Source organism: Babylonia areolata, chromosome 1, assembly GCF_041734735.1.
Source record: "Babylonia areolata isolate BAREFJ2019XMU chromosome 1, ASM4173473v1, whole genome shotgun sequence".
Classification (NCBI taxonomy): domain Eukaryota; kingdom Metazoa; phylum Mollusca; class Gastropoda; order Neogastropoda; family Buccinidae; genus Babylonia; species Babylonia areolata.
In genome coordinates this window covers 95,677,064-95,697,585 of record NC_134876.1, presented here as the reverse complement: position 1 = coordinate 95,697,585, position 20,522 = coordinate 95,677,064, and the positions used below count along the sequence as shown (strand labels likewise).

General features: G+C 44.5%; 1 protein-coding gene across 7 annotated transcripts in view; it reads left to right on the top strand.

The window, feature by feature from the left end:
- Positions 1-10,843, top strand: part of LOC143289794 (glutathione hydrolase-like YwrD proenzyme) — a 36,510-nt gene extending 25,667 nt beyond the window's left edge. For all 7 annotated transcript variants that reach the window (XM_076598984.1, XM_076598959.1, XM_076598976.1 and 4 more), the window contains 5 exons: positions 966-1,125; positions 2,736-2,844; positions 5,779-5,840; positions 9,876-9,955; positions 10,345-10,843. In XM_076598984.1, coding sequence (XP_076455099.1) covers positions 966-1,125; positions 2,736-2,844; positions 5,779-5,840; positions 9,876-9,955; positions 10,345-10,591 — 658 coding nt within the window. In that variant the 3' untranslated portion in view covers positions 10,592-10,843. The remainder of the gene's footprint in view (positions 1-965; positions 1,126-2,735; positions 2,845-5,778; positions 5,841-9,875; positions 9,956-10,344) is intronic.
- The last annotated feature ends 9,679 nt before the right edge of the window (positions 10,844-20,522 follow it).

Below are 20,522 nucleotides of genomic sequence, written 5' to 3'. Positions count from 1 at the left end.
TTGCCGTGGGTTCTTTAACGTGCGCTAAATGCATGCTGCACACGGGACCTCGGTTTATTGTCTCATCCGAATGACTAGCATCCAGACCATGTGCGCTCAGATTCTCTCGCTTCCTAGACGGACGCGTTACCTCCAGACCAACACTCCACTGTGTGTTGATGGTGGTTATGTTGATGTTGATGATGATGGTTATAGTGATGATGATGATGATGGTGATGATGTTCATGATGATGATAGTGGTGATGATGACGGCAGTAATGGTGATGGTAGTAATGGCAGGTGTAATAGTGGAGTGGTGAAAGCGTTGGCTTTCAATCTGAGGGTCCTGGGTTCGAATCTCGGTAACGGCGCCTGGTGGGTAAAGGGTGGACATTTTTCCAGGTCAACACATGTGCAGACCTGCTAGTGCCTGAACCCTTCGTGTATATGCACGCAGAAGATCAAACACGCACGTTAAAAATCCTGTAATCTATGTCAGCGTTCGGTGGGTTATGGAAACAAGAACATACCCAGTATGCACATCCCCGAAAAGAGAGTGTGGATACCAACATGGGGTAAACATACACGTAAAATCTTACATGTCTGTGAATTTTGTGTGTGTGACTGAATGACACAGCAAACGAATGATAAGCGCTCAATGGCAGCCGTCACTTGGCTCTACCCAGGAAGGGAGCCTGTTGTGCAAATGACCCCGTGTTTGTAAAGCGCTTAGAGCTTGGTGTCCGACCGAGGACTGGCGCTATATATTTCCATGTCATATCATATAATATCATATCATATATCATATCATATGATGATGATGGTTATGATGGTGACGATGATGATGGTGATGGTTATGATGGGGACGATGACGATGATGATGATGATGGTGACGATGATGATGGTGATGGTTATGATGGGGACGATGACGATGATGATGATGATGGTGACGATGATGATGATGGTGATGGTGATGGTGACGACAGAGCCATGACCACAGTGGACAAGGGAGAACCACTGACGGGCAGTGACACGGTGTATTTCTGTGTGACGGATCAGGAAGGCAATGCGTGTTCCTTCATCAACAGTCTCTTCATGGACTTTGGATCTGGCATCGTCCCCAAGGGCTGTGGCTTCACCCTACAGGTAGGTCTGTAGGTCTGTGGCTTCACCCTACAGGTAGGTCTGTAGGTCTGTGGCTTCACCCTACAGGTAGGTCTGTAGGTCTGTGGCTTCACTCTACAGGTAGGTCTGTAGGTCTGTGGTTTCACTCTACAGGTAGGTCTGTGGCTTCAGACTACAGGTAGGTCTGTAGGTCTGTGGCTTCACCCTACAGATAGGTCTGTAGGTCTGTGGCTTCACTCTACAGGTAGGTCTGTAGGTCTGTGGCTTCACTCTACAGGTAGGTCTGTAGGTCTGTGGTTTCACTCTACAGGTAGGTCTGTAGGTCTGTGGCTTCAGTCTACAGGTAGGTCTGTAGGTATGTGGTTTCACTCTACAGGTAGTTCTATAGGTCTGTGGTTTCACTCTACAGGTAGGTCTGTAGGTCCGTGGTTTCACTCTACAGGTAGGTCTGTAGGTCCGTGGTTTCACTCTACAGGTAGGTCTGTAGGTCCGTGGCTTCACTCTACAGGTAGGTCTGTAGGTCTGTGGCTTCACCCTACAGGTAGGTCTGTAGGTCTGTGGCTTCACTCTACAGGTAGGTCTGTGGCTTCAGTCTACAGGTAGGTCTGTAGGTCTGTGGCTTCACCCTACAGGTAGGTCTGTAGGTCTGTGGCTTCACTGTACAGATAGGTCTGTAGGTCTGTGGCTTCACCCTACAGATAGGTCTGTAGGTCTGTGGCTTCACCCTACAGGTAGGTCTGTAGGTCTGTGGCTTCACCCTACAGGTAGGTCTGTAGGTCTGTGGCTTCACCCTACAGGTAGGTCTGTAGGTCTGTGGCTTCACCCTACAGGTAGGTCTGTAGGTCTGTGGTTTCACTCTACAGGTAGGTCTGTGGCTTCAGTCTACAGGTAGGTCTGTAGGTCTGTGGCTTCACTCTACAGGTAGGTCTGTAGGTCTGTGGCTTCACTGTACAGATAGGTCTGTAGGTCTGTGGCTTCACCCTACAGATAGGTCTGTAGGTCTGTGGCTTCACTCTACAGGTAGGTCTGTAGGTCTGTGGCTTCACTCTACAGGTAGGTCTGTAGGTCTGTGGCTTCACCCTACAGGTAGGTCTGTAGGTCTGTGGCTTCACTCCACAGATAGGTCTGTTGGTCTGTGGCTTCACCCTACAGGTAGGTCTGTAGGTCTGTGGTTTCACTCTACAGGTAGGTCTGTAGGTCTGTGGCTTCACTCTACAGGTAGGTCTGTAGGTCTGTGGCTTCACCCTACAGGTAGGTCTGTAGGTCTGTGGCTTCACTCTACAGGTAGGTCTGTAGGTCTGTGGTTTCACTCTACAGGTAGGTCTGTAGGTCTGTGGCTTCACCCTGTGGCTTCACTCTACAGGTAGGTCTGTGGCTTCAGTCTACAGGTAGGTCTGTAGGTCTGTGGTTTCACTCTACAGGTAGGTCTATAGGTCTGTGGCTTCACTGTGCTCTCTGGTAATTGTTATACCTGACGATTAGAATCAGGACAACAGTAATTGTAGAAAGAAAGAAAAAGAAATATTGACGTTGGTGGTGATGATGATGATATAATGATGTGTGTGTGTGTGTGTGTGTGTGTGTGTGTGTGTGTGTGTGTGTGTGTGTGTGTGTGTGTGTGTGTGTGACAGAACCGTGGCTGTCATTTCTCGCTGGAGCCCAGCCACCCCAACGTGATGGAGGGGGGGAAACGTCCCTTCACCACCATCATCCCTTCTCTCGTCACCTCGGCCCAGACAGGTACGTCATCATCATTACACCATCACCGTCATCATCTGCATCATCATCACCGTCATCGCCATCATTGTCACCGTCATATCATCATCACCATCACCATCATCATCAGCACCATCACCATCATCATCATTACACCGTCACCGTCATCATCTGCATCATCATCGCCGTCATCGCCATCACCGTCATCGTCATCATCATCACCATGACCATCACCATCATCATCAGCACCATCACCATCATCATCATTATCACCATCACCATCATCATCACTAGCATAATCAACATCATCATCATCATCACCATCACCATCGTCGTCATCATTATCACCATCACCGTCATCATCATCACCATCAGCAGCAGCGGCATCAGCACCATCATCACCACCACCTTCATCATCATTTGTGTGTGTGTGTGTGTGTGTGTGTGTGTGTGTGTGTGTGTGTGTGTGTGTGTGTGTGTGTGAACTCAGAACTCATTTAATTGTCGTAAAACCCAACATAGAAATTATGGACACTATAAACTAAACACATCAAGCAAACAAAAAATAAAAGCAATAAGTTGTGAGCACATGCAGGATATTCCACAAGACATTGTTATGGATTGCGAACTTAAAAGCATTCATAATATATATATATATATATATATATATATATATATATATATATATATATATATATATATTTATATATATTGCCAGTTCTGGTTAGAAATAACGTAATGGCAACAGAGAACTCGGCCTTTGGTTTATTGTGTTGCCAGTGCTATCTGGCAGACTAGGAATTAACTGTCACAGGTAGGCGAGATCTCAAGTCAGAGTACGCATACACTTGTCCAGAAAATGCAGTTCATCCTCTTTTACTCCACATGCTTTACATAGCCGGTCTTTCCTGGTAAGTTGTAGTGACGTCCTCATTCAATTTCAAGTTCATGTGCACTTATTTGCAGTCGACATGATGCTCCTCTATGTTTAGTATTTTTGCAGCTGATCAGGTAAGGTTGTAATGTATAAGTGTTTGCAATTCTGCAATAAAAGGAGAGCCTTGAAATGGTCCCGTTCTTTTTGCTGTTCCAAAATTGAACATACTTATCCTGTAGTTTATTCATGGCAGAATATTTTAGTCGCTTAATGCTGAGTGTATTTCGGTTCTCCCACACGTGGGAGAATCCAATTGAAACCAGTATATTTTTGATACAGTTAAGCATAGGAACTTTTTCCAATGAATTCATCGATAACATGTCATCATATGCTTTCCTTAAATAGCTATCTTCTTTTGATTCTATGATGTGCACCCAGAATGATATCACCTGACACACTGCGGTCAGAGAAATGTGGTATCTGCCTGACTCTGCCAGGACTGGTAACTTAATTGATCATGTATGTACGCCCATTAAGCTCCTACAGAAGTTGACATGTACATTTTCTGATGGGCATTTTGCAGAGAGAAAGGCATTAACTTGGTTAAACAGCATTGAGGGCATGGATGAGTTTGTCGCAGTTTGATTGAATGGAAACCACACCTCAGCGCCGTAACTGAGAATCGGGGTGACTAAATATAAAGTGTCAAACAGTTGCGTCATTACATCCATCTTTACGTCTTTCCCTCGCACACTGCGTTTCAGAGCATGCACTACTTTGTTTCCTTGTTTGGCTAAGTGGTCTTCAGCAAGGTGAAGATTTCCACTCTTGTGAAAAATAACTGCCAAATATTTGTATCTATCCGCCGCTTCGATGCAGTCATCACTACATGAAAAGAGCACTGGTATTTTGGGGTCGTTTTTTTGTGAAAATTGCGATTTTTGTTTTGTCCCTGTTGATTTTAAGCCCCCATTGCAGACAGTATTCATGTAGCTGGTCTAATGTGGAAACATTTTCCATTTATCCCAATTTTGTTCAGTTTCAAAAGAAGTGCATCATGCCAGATATTGTCAAATGCCTTATCAAAATCAACAAAACAGCTGTAGAGACGCCCATTCCGTTTACTTATGGTGTAGTCAATTATCTTTTTCAGGATGAATATGCGATCAGTGGTTCTAGAATGCCTTCTGAAACCAGCCTGCTCTTTTATTAGTAACTCATTTTGTTCTAGGAATGTTTCAATTCTTCTGTTGATAACTTGACAAAACGGTTATCCAAAGGTGCTGTTGAGTGTTATACCCCGATAATTGTTAGGATTGGTTGGGTCGCCACTTTTAAAGATGTGAACATTTATTCCATCTTTCCACTGACTGGGATAAATACCAGTCTGAAATATGTCATTGAATAACTTGCATACAGTGCTGGACATGCTTGCTTTGAGCATTTCGCTTGTTATTCCGTCTTTGCCGGGGGCTTTATTGGTCTTGAGACTCTTTACGGCTCGCAGTATTTCAGTCATCGTAAAAGGATTGCCCAGGACAAACACGGGCATAGTCTGTTTTATTCTACTAAGTTCTTTTTGTACTTGTTCTTTCCTGCCTTTACCAACGGATACTTCACTACTTATCAAGTTTTCTAAATGATTAAACCATTTACCTGCAGATAATGTGTGTCTATGCGGTTGAGTAGAACTATCTGCATTTTCTTGTTCAGATAGTATTTTCAAAACTTTTTGGGGGTCTTGTTCCATTGCTGTGTTTAAACTTCTCACAAGTTCATTTCTGTACGTCTTTATTGTTTTCTTTATGGTCTTCTTGTATGTTTTCAGGCAAGAAAAGTGTTTATTCTGAATGTTTCTGTCAAAAAGGATTTTTGTAAGTTAACTTTTTCAAGTCCTTCATTAATAGAGATTATCTTATTCGAAACTGACAAAGTCTTTAGTGCTGATGCTAACTTTTCGGCAGTGTGTGTGTGTGTGTGTGTGTGTGTGTGTGTGTGTGTGTGTGTGTGTGTGTGTGTGCAGGTTTTATCTTCAGTTTAACGTCTATTCACTATAAGTGTTTTTAGACGGGTGTGTGCAGGTGACTTGCTGAGTGTGTTCGGAGTGATGGGAGGCTTCATGCAGCCACAGGGACAGCTGCAGGTCAGTGGGCAGCACTCTGTCACTGCTGGGAGGGTGGGTTGGTGGTGTGGTGTGTGGATTGGGTGGTGTGGGGTGTGGTGTGGAGTGGGTGGTGTGGTGTAGAGTGGGTGGTGTGGGGTGTCAAGTCAAGATTTTATTTCATGATAGTAAATTTAATAAGCAACAATTGATTTTTTTTATTTTTTACATCAAGCCATCACTGAAAATACAAACAAAAAAACAAACAAAAACCAAACAAACAAAAAATCAACTAAAAATAAATAAAAAACGGAAAAAAAGGAATATAGGAGGGAGGGAGGGAGGGAGAGAGAGAGAGAGAGACGGGTAAAGAGCAACAATAACAACAAAATGTGTGTGTATATATATATATATATATATATATATATATATATATATATATATATATATATATAAAGAATATTGTGATAAAGAAATACACTATTGCATTTCCATTTCACACACACACACACACACACACACACACACACACACACACACACACACACACCACTGAACACAAATTCTCGGACACAATTACACCATGCCCATCCCACCCACATGCACATGTTCCCTCATATAGTGCAAAATCCTTGCCAACACAAGCATATACAAAACATTTCACAATTGATATTAGGAATATTCGACTAACAGATCAAAATTTGTATTACTGTTAATTATTTTCAATGAGGTGATAGATTTTTCTTAAACACGTTTTTATTTACGATACTTTTCAGAGTGAGTGGGAGATTATTCCATAAATTTCCACCAGAATACAGAAAGCTGGATTTGTTAAGGTTGTTTCTTGGTCTGGGTATGCAGAGCATGTGGTTTGTCTGTGTTCATTACTTTTAAAAGTGTCTGCAATCTTTTTTTCGAGCATTTCCATACATAACATTAAGTATGCAAACAGCTTTGTTGACGTACAGCCTGTTGTGAAAAGATAATATATTAAGTTGTATACAGTCCATTGGAGTCAGGGAGTTCGGTTTTAACAACACTATTTTCAGTGCTCTTTTATACATACGGTGAATAAACTTCAAGTTTGAGAGGCTACAGCTGTCCCATAAAGTTGACGCATAATCGATTACTGGCAGAATATGTGCACAGAAGACGAACTTTCGTGAATAGAGATTAAGGATCTTTTTGATTTTTGCTAGTTGAAGTATTCTATTTGAGAGACGTTTACTAAAGTACTTCGAATGATCAGTCCAAGGTAGATCTTTATCAATAAGGACGCCCAGAATTTTATGTGAATCTACCTCTTCAATTTTATTGACGCCTAGGAATAGTGGTTTGAAGTTATGTTTCATTTTTTTGTCTTTTTTGTCATGCACATACATACATGCACTTCGTTTTCTGAGCATTCAAGGACATGTGATTCAAGTGTGTCCAGTCATTAAGTTTCAGAATATCATCTTGGAGTTCATTAGTTAGTTTACTGGCGTCTGAATTGCTTGAATGTAAGGATGTGTCATCTGCAAACATTTCACATTTGCATTTCATATAACAAGGTAAGTCATTAACATAAGTGGAGAATAAAATTGGCCCTAAATTGGATCCCTGTGGTACTCCATGTTTAATAGATGTTAAACTTGAGGTTTGATTATTTATTGTTATTAACTGCTTCCTATCAGAAAGAAAAGATTGTATAAGGTGAATATACTCTGGTGGTAATTTATAAGCTTCTAATTTACGTAGAAACAAGGAGTGATTGATTACATCAAAAGCTTTTTCAAAATCTATGAAAAGGAGACCTGTGAATTTATTTTCATTTATGTTATGTAGAAGACTGTCAGTGAGTTGTATGAGGGCTGTATGACAAGAATGATTTTTACGGAAACCAGACTGGTCTTCATGGATTAGGTCGTTGTCAAAGAGATAAGAATATAAACATTTTTGCAAATGTTTTTCAATGGGTTTAGACAGAGCAGACAAGACAGAAATTGGCCTATAGTTAGATGGATCAGAAGAATCACCTGATTTGTACAGTGGAATGACTCTGGCCTGCTTGAATTTAGAAAGAAAACATTTTTTATCGATACACAAATTGTAAAGATATGTCAGAGTATCTCCAGCGTGTGGGCTGTGGAGTGGGTGGTGTGCGGTGTTGTGTGTGGTGTGGTGTGGTGTGTGGAATGGAGTGTGTGGTGTGGAGTGGGGTGTGGTGTGATGTGCAGTGGGTGGTGTATGGTGTGGAGTGGGTGGTGTGTGGTGTGGAGTGGATGTGTCGTATGGAGTGGGTGGTGTGTGGTGTGGAGTGGGTGGTGTGTGGTGTGGAGTGGATGTGTCGTATGGAGTGGGTGGTGTGGGTTATGGTGTGGGGTGTGGCGTGTGGTGTGGAGTGGGTGGTGTGGGTTATAGTGTGGGGTGTGGCGTGTGGTGTGGAGTGGGTGGTGTGGGTTATGGTGTGGCGTGTGGTGTGGAGTGGGTGGTGTGGGATATAGTGTGGGGTGTGGCGTGTGGTGTGGAGTGGGTGGTGTGGAATGTGAAGTGAGCGATGTGGCGTGTGGAGTGGGTGGTGGGTGGTGTGGGGTGTGGTATGGAGTGGCTGATGTGGTGTGGGTGGGGTTTGGTGTGGGTGGTGTGGTGTGGCGTGTGGTGTGGGTGGTGTGGTGTGGGGTGTGGAGTGTGTGTTGTGGGGTGGGTTTTGGTGTGGGTGGTGTGGTGTAGCGTGTGGAGTGGGTGGTGTGGATTGTGGTTTGGAGTGTGGAGTGGGTGGTGTTTGTGGTGTGGAGTGGTGTGGAGTGGGGTGTGGTGTGAGGTGTGGTGTGGTGTGAGGTGTGGAGTGCGGTGTGGTGTGGGTGGTGTGGAGTGCGGTGTGGTGTGGTGTGAGGTGTGGAGTGCGGTGTGGTGTGGGTGGTGTGGAGTGGGGTGTGGTGTGGTGTGGGGTGTGGTGTGGAGTGAGGTGTGGTGTGGAGTGGGGTGTGGTGTGGGTGGTGTGGAGTGGGGTGTGGTGTGGTGTGGTGTGGAGTGGGTGGTGTGGGGTGGGGAGTGGTGTGGGGTGTGGAGTGGGTGGTGTGGGGTGGGGAGTGGTGTGGGGTGTGGAGTGGGTGGTGTGGAGTGGGGTGTGGTGTGGGGTGTGGAGTGGGTGGTGTGGGGTGTGGAGTCACCAGCGTGCTGTGTGACCATCAGTGTGTGGCCAGGTGTGACCATCAGTGCTGTGTGACCATCAGTGCTGTGTAACCATCAGTGCTGTGTCACCAGGTGTGACCATCAGTGCTGTGTGACCATCAGTGCTGTGTCACCAGGTGTGACCATCAGTTCTTTTTGGCTAGGTGTGACCATCAGTGCTGTGTGGGTGTGACCATCAGTGCTGTGTCACCAGGTGTGACCATCAGTGCTGTGTCACCAGGTATGACCATCAGTACTGTGTCACCAGGTATGACCATCAATACTGTGTCACCAGGTGTGACCATCAGTGCTGTGTGGCCAGGTGTGACCATCAGTGCTGTGTCACCAGGTATGACCATCAGTGCTGTGTGGGTGTGACCATCAGTGCTGTGTCACCAGGTATGACCATCAGTGCTGTGTGGGTGTGACCATCAGTGCTGTGTCACCAGGTATGACCATCAGTGCTGTGTCACCAGCTGTGACCATCAGTGCTGTGTCACCAGGTATGACCATCAGTGCTGTGTGGCCAGGTGTGACCATCAGTGCTGTGTCACCAGCTGTGACCATCAGTGCTGTGTCACCAGGTATGACCATCAGTGCTGTGTGGCCAGGTGTGACCATCAGTGCTGTGTCACCAGGTGTGACCATCAGTACTGTGTCACCAGGTGTGACCATCAGTGCTGTGTCACCAGGTGTGACCATCAGTGCCTGTGTGGCCAGGTGTGACCATCAGTGCTGTGTGGCCAGGTGTGACCATCAGTGCTGTGTGGGTGTGACCATCAGTGCTGTGTGGGTGTGACCATCAGTGCTGTGTCACCAGGTGTGACCATCAGTGCTGTGTGACCAGGTGTGACCATCAGTGCTGTGTGGCCAGGTGTGACCATCAGTACTCTGTCGGTGTGACCATCAGTGCTGTGTCACCAGGTGTTGCTGAACCAGGTGGAGTTCGGCATGGATCCACAGCGAGCCCTGGACCAGCCCAGAGTCCGTGTCGGTGATGCAGTGTACGTGTGTTTGTGTGTGTGTGTGTGTGTGTGTGTGTGTGTGTGTGTGTGTGAGTGTGTGTGTGTGTGTGTGACCATCAGTGTGCTGTGTGTGTGTGTGTGTGTGTGTGTGTGTGTGTGTGTGTGTGTTAGTGTGTGTGTGTGTGTGTGTGTGTGTGTGCGGTGTCGCGCTTGAATGAGTGTGTGTATCAGAGAGAGAGAGAGAGAGAGAGAGAGAGAGAGAGAGAGAGAGAGAGACGCACACACACACACACACACACACACACACACACACACACATCTGTCTATATCAGTCTGTCTATCCATCCATCCACCTGTCTCTCTCTATATATAATTCTCTCTCTCTCTCTCTCTCTCTCTCTCTCTGTCTATCTTTTCACTGTGAACAGCTTCGGCACGGGCACCAGCTCCGTGGCGGTGGAGGAAGGCATCGCAGCGGAAGTGACGCAGGAACTGCGCCAGCTGGGTCACGAGGTGACGGAGGTGGTTTCCGGTGTTGAACGTGCCAAATTCGGGGTGGGTCAGGTGATCACGCGCGGTGCCTGGTGGGACAGGGCGGGGCGTGGGGAGGGAGGGGGCAGGGTGTACTGGGCCGGATCTGACCCCAGGGCGGATGGTTTGGCCGTGGGCTTCTGACCTGGTGACCCTGCGCTGTGACTTCTGACCTGGTGACCCTGCGCTGTGACTTCTGACCTGGTGACCCTGCACTGTGACTTCTCTGCACTGTGACACTGACCTGGTGACCCTGCACTGTGACTTCTCTGCACTGTGACACTGACTTGGTGACCCTGCACCGTGACCTCTGACCTGGTGACCCTGCACTGTCTGCACTGTGACTTCTGACCTGGTGACCCTTCACTGTCCGCACTGTGACTTCTGACCTGGTGACCCTGCACTGTGACTTCTGACCTGGTGACCCTGAACTATCTGCACTGTGACACTGTCAGTTAACCCTTCACTGTCTGCACTGTGACACTGTCAGTTAACCCTTCACTGTCTGCACTTTGACACTGTCAGTTAACCCTGAACTATCTGCACTGTGACACTGTCAGTTAACCCTTCACTGTCTGGACTGTGACACAGTCAGTTAACCCTGCACTGTCTGCACTGTGACACTGTCAATTAACCCTGCACTGTCTGCACTGTGACACTGTCAGTTAACCCTGCACTGTTTGCACTTTGGCACTGACAGTTATATTGAAGTTTAACATTATTCTAGCCATGCAGACATACAATGATTATACTGTTATGATTTAAACTACAAATAATAAAATCAATGCAACATTGTTTTCTACAGAGAAAAAAAAAGAAAAAAAGAAAGACATATGCATTATAAAAAAAACAACAACAAAAGAAATCATCTGTTACATTCGTGATTGTCTCTCCTCTCCCCCCCTTCCCCCCACGCCCCTTTTTCCATCTCATTTTACCCAGTTTTGTGAGCACATGTGAGAAATACATCCATCAATACATATGAGCAAATGAATCGAGTGCAGAGTCAACTCCAGTGTCCTGTGACACAAGCCTCAGCCAGTTTGTACAAGTATCTCAATGAGCGTCATCAAAATCGCACGCATGGTAGGTGTTTTGCATCAACGACTTAAGGTGACACATACTAAAGAGCACAGCACACTGATCCAACATACAACACAACTGTCGTGGACTCTGGGATTGTTACAAAACAGCGGGGCATTTCATGCAACTTTGCCTTCCACCATTTTTATGTATGGGTACCATTTTCTAGAAAATGCTATGGACGTCATTTCCATCGAGTGTACATATTTTTCGACTTGTTTCTTAGATTTGTTAGGAAGTGCTTTATACATGGTTTGATTTTTATTTATTCTGCATTTTTGAAAAAAAATGTTTCGCCAATAGAATGATATAGTCAAATATTTCATCAGTTTTTGTGATTTATCATCGTTTCCAGATAATACTAATTTCAATATTCAACTTTACATTTGCACAATTTTCACACTTTTCCTTCAAGACATTCAAGACGAAAAGAGCTGAGAAAACGTACAGTGCCATAAGCAGTGTTGAATTGTGTCTTTTTCATTTTTACAGAAATTGCACATGTCACAATTTGTTATACCCATTTTTGATGATTTTATTTGTGACCAGTATACCATGATATATTCTAATCTGGAACCATTTCAGTCTTACTTCCTTTACGTTTTTCACTTGTTTCATAGTGGTATCCCAATTTATTGTAATATCTAGTTTTTCCTCTCACTTAATAAAAGAATTTATATTAATTATAAAAAAAAGATTCTTCCTTAACATTAGCTGTTATCTGCAGTGCTTTTGGTTTTTCATTACAGGTTTTTTTTTCTGTAATAGTAATATTGTTTGTGCTTAAGTAACTCTTAATGGAACGTTCAAATCCCATGTACACTAATTGATTAATATAATGATTTTCTGTGAAATCTTTATGACAAAAAGGAAGCGCCCATTTTCATCCACAATATCTCTAACCAGAAAAATACCTGTATTTATCCGGTTTATTTAAAATAAACTGTCTTATTACCAACTTCAAATTTGTCGTTGGGAAATAGTGGTTCTGCGAGTACCCCTTGTGCTTCTTTTAACCTTCCGTGTTTTGTAAGATTCACGTATGCCCAATATAGGCCTACAGCTTTCTAGAATGTATTATATTCAGCGTACACAGATTTTCTTGGTCCACACAGATCCAGAGATTGACTTCTGGGGATTTGACTAAGAGTGTTTTTTTCCCAGTTTGCTGTTCCTGTCTTTAATTTCCCAAGCCATGTTTTTTTTTTAGAGCCTCTGTGTACTTTTGTATGTTTGGAATACCCAAACCTCCATTAACAGCGTTGTGTGAATAATGTGTATACTACTATCAATCAGCTGAGCAAAAGGAAACAAAAAACATTCATCCATTTGGGAGACCGAGATAGAAAAATGAATACTAACCACACACAGACAGGTAAAGATTATGTAAAAACGAAATTGACATTATAATACACAAGTGTCAAACAAGGTATCAATTTGCTTGACTAGCACAAGCGAGCGATGGGCGCAAAAAAGTCAATATATAATAGAGTAGTACAAAGGAGCACAACATCAACATTTCAACACTGTCACTGTCGTCCACAGCCTAGCTCGCAGAGAGCCACACTAGGGCTGAGAGCGACATTGATTTTGATTCCGTAGAATTCGAAAGGAAAAGTACAAAAGGAATAGTTTACTGGTACAGTCATATTCCTGTGCCAAAACTTAAGACAGCTTTTTTCCGTCATTTTTTTCGCCATCGAGCATAAAAAACAATTCTGGATCTATATCACACACACACACACACACACACACACACACACACACACACACACACACACAACGAAGAACAGAAAACAAAAACAAAACAAAAAAAAAACAAAACAAAAAACAACAACAAAACAAAAAACAACAACAAAAACAACAAAAAACAAAAAAACAACAACCGGCATACACGTGTCAAAACAATTTAGCAACCAAGGTTTAATGTAGGAACAACACAGCAACCAAACAACACAGCAACCAAGGCTTAATGTAGGAACAACACAGCAACCAAGGTTTAATGTAGGAACAACACAGCAACCAAACAACACAGCAACCAAGGTTTAATGTAGAAACAACACAGCAACCAAGGTTTAATGTAGGAACAACACAGCAACCAAGGTTTAATGTAGGAACAACACAGCAACCAAACAACACAGCAACTAAGGTTTAATGTAGGAACAACACAGCAACCAAGGTTTAATGTAGGAACAACACAGCAACCAAACAACACAGCAACCAAGGTTTAAGGTAGGAACAACACAGCAACCAAACAACACAGCAACTAAGGTTTAATGTAGGAACAACACAGGAACCAAGGTTTAATGTAGGAACAACACAGGAACCAAGGTTTAATGTAGGAACAACACAGCAACCAAACAACACAGGAACCAAGGTTTAATGTAGGAACAACACAGCAACCAAACAACACAGCAACCAAGGTTTAATGTAGGAACAACACAGCAAACAACCAAGGTTTAATGTAGGAACAACACAGCAACCCAACAACACAGCAACCAAGGTTTAAGGTAGGAACAACACAGCAACCAAGGTTTAATGTAGGAACAACACAGCAACCAAGGTTTAATATAGGAAAGGTGTGGTTGATTCAAGTGGCGACTTGTGTATATTCGCTCTGTCGCTGTTTTTTCTTGTTTGTTTTTTGTTTGTTGTTGTTTTTTTTTTTTTTTGGTCTCTCTTCTCCTCTCCCCTCTCTCTCTGTCTGTGTCTGTGTCTGTTTGTGCGCGCGCGTGTGTGTAAGTGTAAATGCCTAATTTTTTTTCACCCGCTTCATAATCCAAACCATCAATAGGAAGGGCAGGGGGCATCTGACGATGATAAAACAGCGCCAGTAATTAAGATTTGGTTTTTAACTCACTCAGTACGGCCAGTCCTCTCTTCTCCTCTACACAGACCCCTCGGATGTCCAGTGGGTGTCTGAATGACCCAACCTTTAGCTTCCGTCGTCAGAATTGTGGTATTCTTTGTCAACATTCACCTCTTCAGTATAAGAGCCTTCCGCTTGCAATATTTTGATGATGGTAATTGGGGTGAAACGCTGTTAACGTCGTCTCTTTCGCCGTTCGTATGGAGAGAGTTAAAAAAATATCTCCTTTGAATGCCCTACTCATTTGAAGGCTTGTTCCACTCAGTTTGGTACGTCACCTCATTATGGAGCAAGCAAATTGCACAAGTTGACACAGACAGTGACATTTTTCCAATACTGTAATCAACATAGCCGCATTTCAAAATATCAGCAACAAGAGGCAAAAACCTTCAAGACTCGCTTGTGCTTCACAAACCAGTCTACAACGGGCTGAAAGAAACGATCGATTCAATTTTTCTTTTATGTTCATTCCAGTTAAGTCGGCGTCCACTTTAGAATATTTATATGCAGTAAACACGTTGATGATGTAGTTAGTATCACTGAATGCCTTCTGTCCAGAATTTGTATTTCTTTTCTTCTGATTGTGAACACAAAGACCGAGGTCATGTCGTCTTCTAGCACGACCCACTTTCTTGTTGGCATGACTCAGTGGGAAGCGGATTTTAGAATTTTCGGATTTCGGAACGAATCTCAACGAAATCGTTAATTATTCGGAAAAACGGCTGAATTCGGGAGACTTACAACATGTTATTGGTATAACTGTAAAGATTTTTTTCATACCATAAGCCAAATTTTGTATCGGCAAAGTATTTCCAGAGAAACTGGTAATTTTAAAGTTTACCACGGTCACACAGACACACACACAGAGACACAGACACAGACACAGACACACACACACAACCGAACACCAGATTGAAACATAGGCTCACTTTGTTTGCACAAGTAGGTCAAGAAATACATTATCACATGCTTTCTGTTTAAGTCTGAAAAAGTAACAAGAAACAAAGATAAACAAATAGATAAATAAAAAAAATAGACATACAAAAAATTCATATCACAAAGTACAATTTACGACAGTTCCGTATACACAAAACTCAGCAAGACACAGCAAATGTTAACCTGAAGACATAAGCGGACTTCACATGTTATCCTTTTCCGCTCTCTTTTTTGTTTTTGTGTGCACACCATGGATTGTTCGTTCCTTGTGAACTTACCATGCACACCATGGATTGTTCGTTCCTTGTGAACTTACCATGCACACCATGGATTGTTCGTTCCTTGTGAACTTACCATGCACACCATGGATTGTTCGTTCCTTGTGAACTTACCATGCACACCATGGATTGTTCGTTCCTTGTGAACTTACCATTTCACTCCATGGATTGTTCGTTCCTAGTGAACTTAACAGTGCACACCATGGATTGTTCGTTCCTTGTGAACTCACCAGTGCACACCATGGGTTGTTCGTTCCTTGTGAACTTACCAGTGCACACCATGGATTGTTCGTTCCTTGTCAACTTACCAGTGCACACCATGGATTGTTCGTTCCTAGTGAACTTACCAGTGCACACCATGGATTGTTCGTTCCTTGTGAACTTACCATGCACACCATGGATTGTTCGTTCCTTGTGAACTTACCAGTGCACACCATGGATTGTTCGTTCCTAGTGAACTTACCAGTGCACACCATGGATTGTTCGTTCCTTGTGAACTTACCATGAACACCATGGATTATTCGTTCCTTGTGAACTTACCATTTCACTCCATGGATTGTTCATTCCTAGTGAACTTACCAGTGCACGCCATGGGTTGTTCGTTCCTTGTGAACTTACCATGCACACCATGGATTGTTCGTTCCTTGTGAACTTACCATGCACACCATGGATTGTTCGTTCCTTGTGAACTTACCATGAACACCATGGATTATTCGTTCCTTGTGAACTTACCATTTCACTCCATGGATTGTTCATTCCTAGTGAACTTACCAGTGCACGCCATGGGTTGTTCGTTCCTTGTGAACTTACCATGCACACCATGGATTGTTCATTCCTAGTGAACTTACCAGTGCACACCATGGGTTGTTCGTTCCTTGTGAACTTACCATGAACACCATGGGTTGTTCGTTCCTTGTGAACTTACCATGCACACCATGGATTGTTCGTTCCTTGTGAACTTACCATGCACACCATGGGTTGTTCGTTCCTTGTGAACTTACCATGAACACCATGGATTATTCGTTCCTTGTGAACTTACCATTTCACTCCATGGATTGTTCATTCCTAGTGAACTTACCAGTGCACGCCATGGGTTGTTCGTTCCTTGTGAACTTACCATGCACACCATGGATTGTTCGTTCCTTGTGAACTTACCATGAACACCATAGATTATTCGTTCCTTGTGAACTTACCATGAACACCATGGATTATTCGTTCCTTGTGAACTTACCATTTCACTCCATGGATTGTTCATTCCTAGTGAACTTACCAGTGCACGCCATGGGTTGTTCGTTCCTTGTGAACTTACCATGCACACCATGGATTGTTCATTCCTAGTGAACTTACCAGTGCACACCATGGGTTGTTCGTTCCTTGTGAACTTACCATGAACACCATGGGTTGTTCGTTCCTTGTGAACTTACCATGAACGCCATGGGTTGTTCGTTCCTTGTCAACTTACCAGTGCACACCATGGGTTGTTCATTCCTTGTGAACTTACCAGTGCACACCATGGATTGTTCATTCCTTGTGAACTTACCATGCACACCATGGGTTGTTCGTTCCTTGTGAACTTACCAGTGCACACCATGGGTTGTTCGTTCCTTGTCAACTTACCAGTGCACACCATGGATTGTTCGTTCCTTGTCAACTCACCAGTGCACACCATGGATTGTTCGTTCCTTGTGAACTTACCATGAACACCATGGATTGTTCGTTCCTTGTCAACTCACCAGTGCACACCATGGATTGTTCGTTCCTTGTCAACTCACCTTTGCACACCATGGATTGTTCGTTCCTTGTCAACTTACCAGTGCACACCATGGATTGTTCGTTCCTTGTCAACTCACCAGTGCACACCATGGGTTGTTCGTTCCTAGTGAACTTACCAGTGCACACCATGGATTGTTCGTTCCTTGTCAACTTACCATGCACACCATGGATTGTTCGTTCCTTGTCAACTTACCAGTGCACTCCATGGATTGTTCATTCCTTGTCAACTTACCAGTGCACTCCATGGATTGTTCGTTCCTTGTCAACTTACCAGTGCACTCCATGGATTGTTCATTCCTTGTTAACTTACCAGTGCACACCATGGGTTGTTCGTTCCTTGTGAACTTACCAGTGCACTCCATGGATTGTTCGTTCCTTGTCAACTTACCAGTCACAGGGGGAAACTCTGTGTGTACAAAAGTGCAAAGCTTCCCATTTATTTTCCACTTCGTGCCCGTGCAGCTGCATGCTTTTCTCTCTCTCTCCTTCTCTCTGTCTCTCAGCGCGCATGCGCGCGCGCGTGTGTGTATGTGTTTGTGTGTGTGTGTGTGTGTGTTTGTGCAGTGTCTGCAGCGTGACGCTAACGGTTAACACTTCAGTGTCTACACTGTGGCACTGACAGTTAACCCTTCGTAATCTGCAGTGGTGTGATGACAATGTGATTGATAGACAACCTCACCTGCAGACAGCCACTGCACAACGTGTGACAGAGAGAAAGAAGGGACAGCCACTACACAACGTGTGACAGAGAGAAAGGAGGGACAGCCACTACACAACGTGTGACAGAGAGAAAGGAGGGACAGCCACTACACAACGTGTGACAGAGAGAGAGAAAGAAGGGACAGCCACTACACAACGTGTGACAGAGAGAAAGGAGGGACAGCCACTACACAACGTGTGACAGAGAGAGAGAAAGGAGGGACAGCCACTACACAACGTGTGACAGAGAGAAAGGAGGAACAGCCACTACACAACGTGTGACAGAGAGAGAGAAAGGAGGGACAGCCACTACACAACGTGTGACAGAGAGAGAGAAAGGAGGGACAGCCACTACACAACGTGTGACAGAGAGAGAGAAAGGAGGGACAGCCACTACACAACGTGTGACAGAGAGAGAGAAAGGAGGGACAGCCACTACACAATGTATGACACAGAGAAAGACGGACAGAGCGTGCGGACAGATCCACATTCGCTGCACCACATCTGTTGAAAAAAAAGGAAATGATTGCTTACCTTCGCTGATGAGGTCTTGAAAGCCCAAAAGAAAATGAAAATAAAACAAGAACATTAATATTACATGATAGACAAATGAATAAATACATAACTACATAAGATTCAAAAAAGAAGATCACCCCCCCCCCCCCCCCCCCCCCCCCCCACTCCCCCCCCCAACACACACACACAAAGAGAAAAAACAACAACAAACGACAACAACGAAGTATAATAAAGTAAAATCAAAATACGATATAGTGGCGGGAAAGATGCATTGGAGGCAAAAGACTGAAATAAAAACCTTAAAGAAAATGGACCTCACATGGTGAACCAGTCCACACACGGGTGCACATGCGCTCCAGACCCCCCACCCCACACGATCAACAGCAATGCACGTGCCCCAACAAAGGATGTTGTCGCTGCCTTGAAATCCTCTTCGATTTTTGGGCCACAAAGCAGCAGCTGCTGTGTCTGTCTGTTACTTTTCTCATTGATCCGTGTGTGTGTGTGTGTGTGTGTGTGTGTGTGTGTGTGTGTGTGTGTGTGTGTGTGTGTGTGTGTGTGTCTGTGTGTGTGTGTGTGTGTGTGTGTGTGTGTGTGTGTGTGTGTGTGTGTGTGTGTGTGCGCGCGCGCGCGCACACAGATCTATGACAACCAGACTTTAGATAATGGATGTCATTTTCTTTCTGGAGAGGTATACCTGAATAACTGACATCAAGTTATGAAAGACCAGTATTAAACACTGTATGGTGAGCTATGGACGTCAGTTAGACGTCCTGCTGTCCATGATGTGACAGCTGTGTTGTCCATGACGTGACGTGTTGTCCATGACGTGACGTGCTGTGTTGTCCATGACGTGAGTTGCTGTGCGGTCCATGATGTGACGTGCTGTGTTGTCCATGACGTGACGTGCTTTGTTGTCCATGACGTGACGTGCTGTGTTGTCCATGACGTGAGTTGCTGTGCGGTCCATGATATGACGTGCTGTGTTGTCTTTCACGTGATGTGCTGTGTTGTCCATGACGTGACGTGCTGTATTGTCCATGACGTGATGTGTCAGACGTGTAGCTGTGCTGTCCATGACGTGACGTGACGTGCTGTGTTGTCCATGACGTGATGTGATGTGTCAGACGTGTAGCTGTGTTGTGCATGACGTGACGTCCTGTTTTGTCCATGGCGTGACGTGCTGTGTCAGACGTGTAGCTGTGTTGTTGTTGACGTGACACACTGTGTCAGACATGTAGCTGTGTTGTCAATGATGTGACGTGCTGTGTTGTCCATGACGTGACAGCTGTGTTGTCCATGAAGTAACGTGCTGTGTTGTGCATGATGTGATGTGCTGTGTCAGACGTGTAGCTGTGTTGTTGTTGACGTGACGCACTGAGTCAGACGTGTAGCTGTGTTGTCCATGACGTGACATGGTGTGTGAGACGTGTAGCTGTCTTGTCCACAACGTGACGTGCTGTGCTGTCTATAACTTGACGTGCTGTGCTGTCTATAACGTGACGTGCTGTGCTGTCCATAACGTGACGTGCTGTGCTGTCCACAACGTGACGTGCTGTGCTGTCCATGACGTGCTGTGCCGTGTTGTCCATTATGTGACGTGGTGTGCTGTCCATAACGTGACGTGTTGTCCATTACGTGACGTGCTGTGCTGTGTTGTCCATAAAGTGACGTGCTGTGCTGTCCATAACGTGACGTGCTTTTGTTTGTCCATGACATGACGTACTGTGCTGTCAGTAACATGACGTGCTGTGCTGTGTTGTCCATAAAGTGACGTGCTGTGCTGTCCATAACATGACGTGCTGTCCATAACGTGACGTGCTGTGCTGTGCTGTCCATAACGTGACGTGCTGTGCTGTGCTGTCCATAACGTGACGTGCTGTTCATAACGTGACATGCTGTGCTATCATAACATAACGTG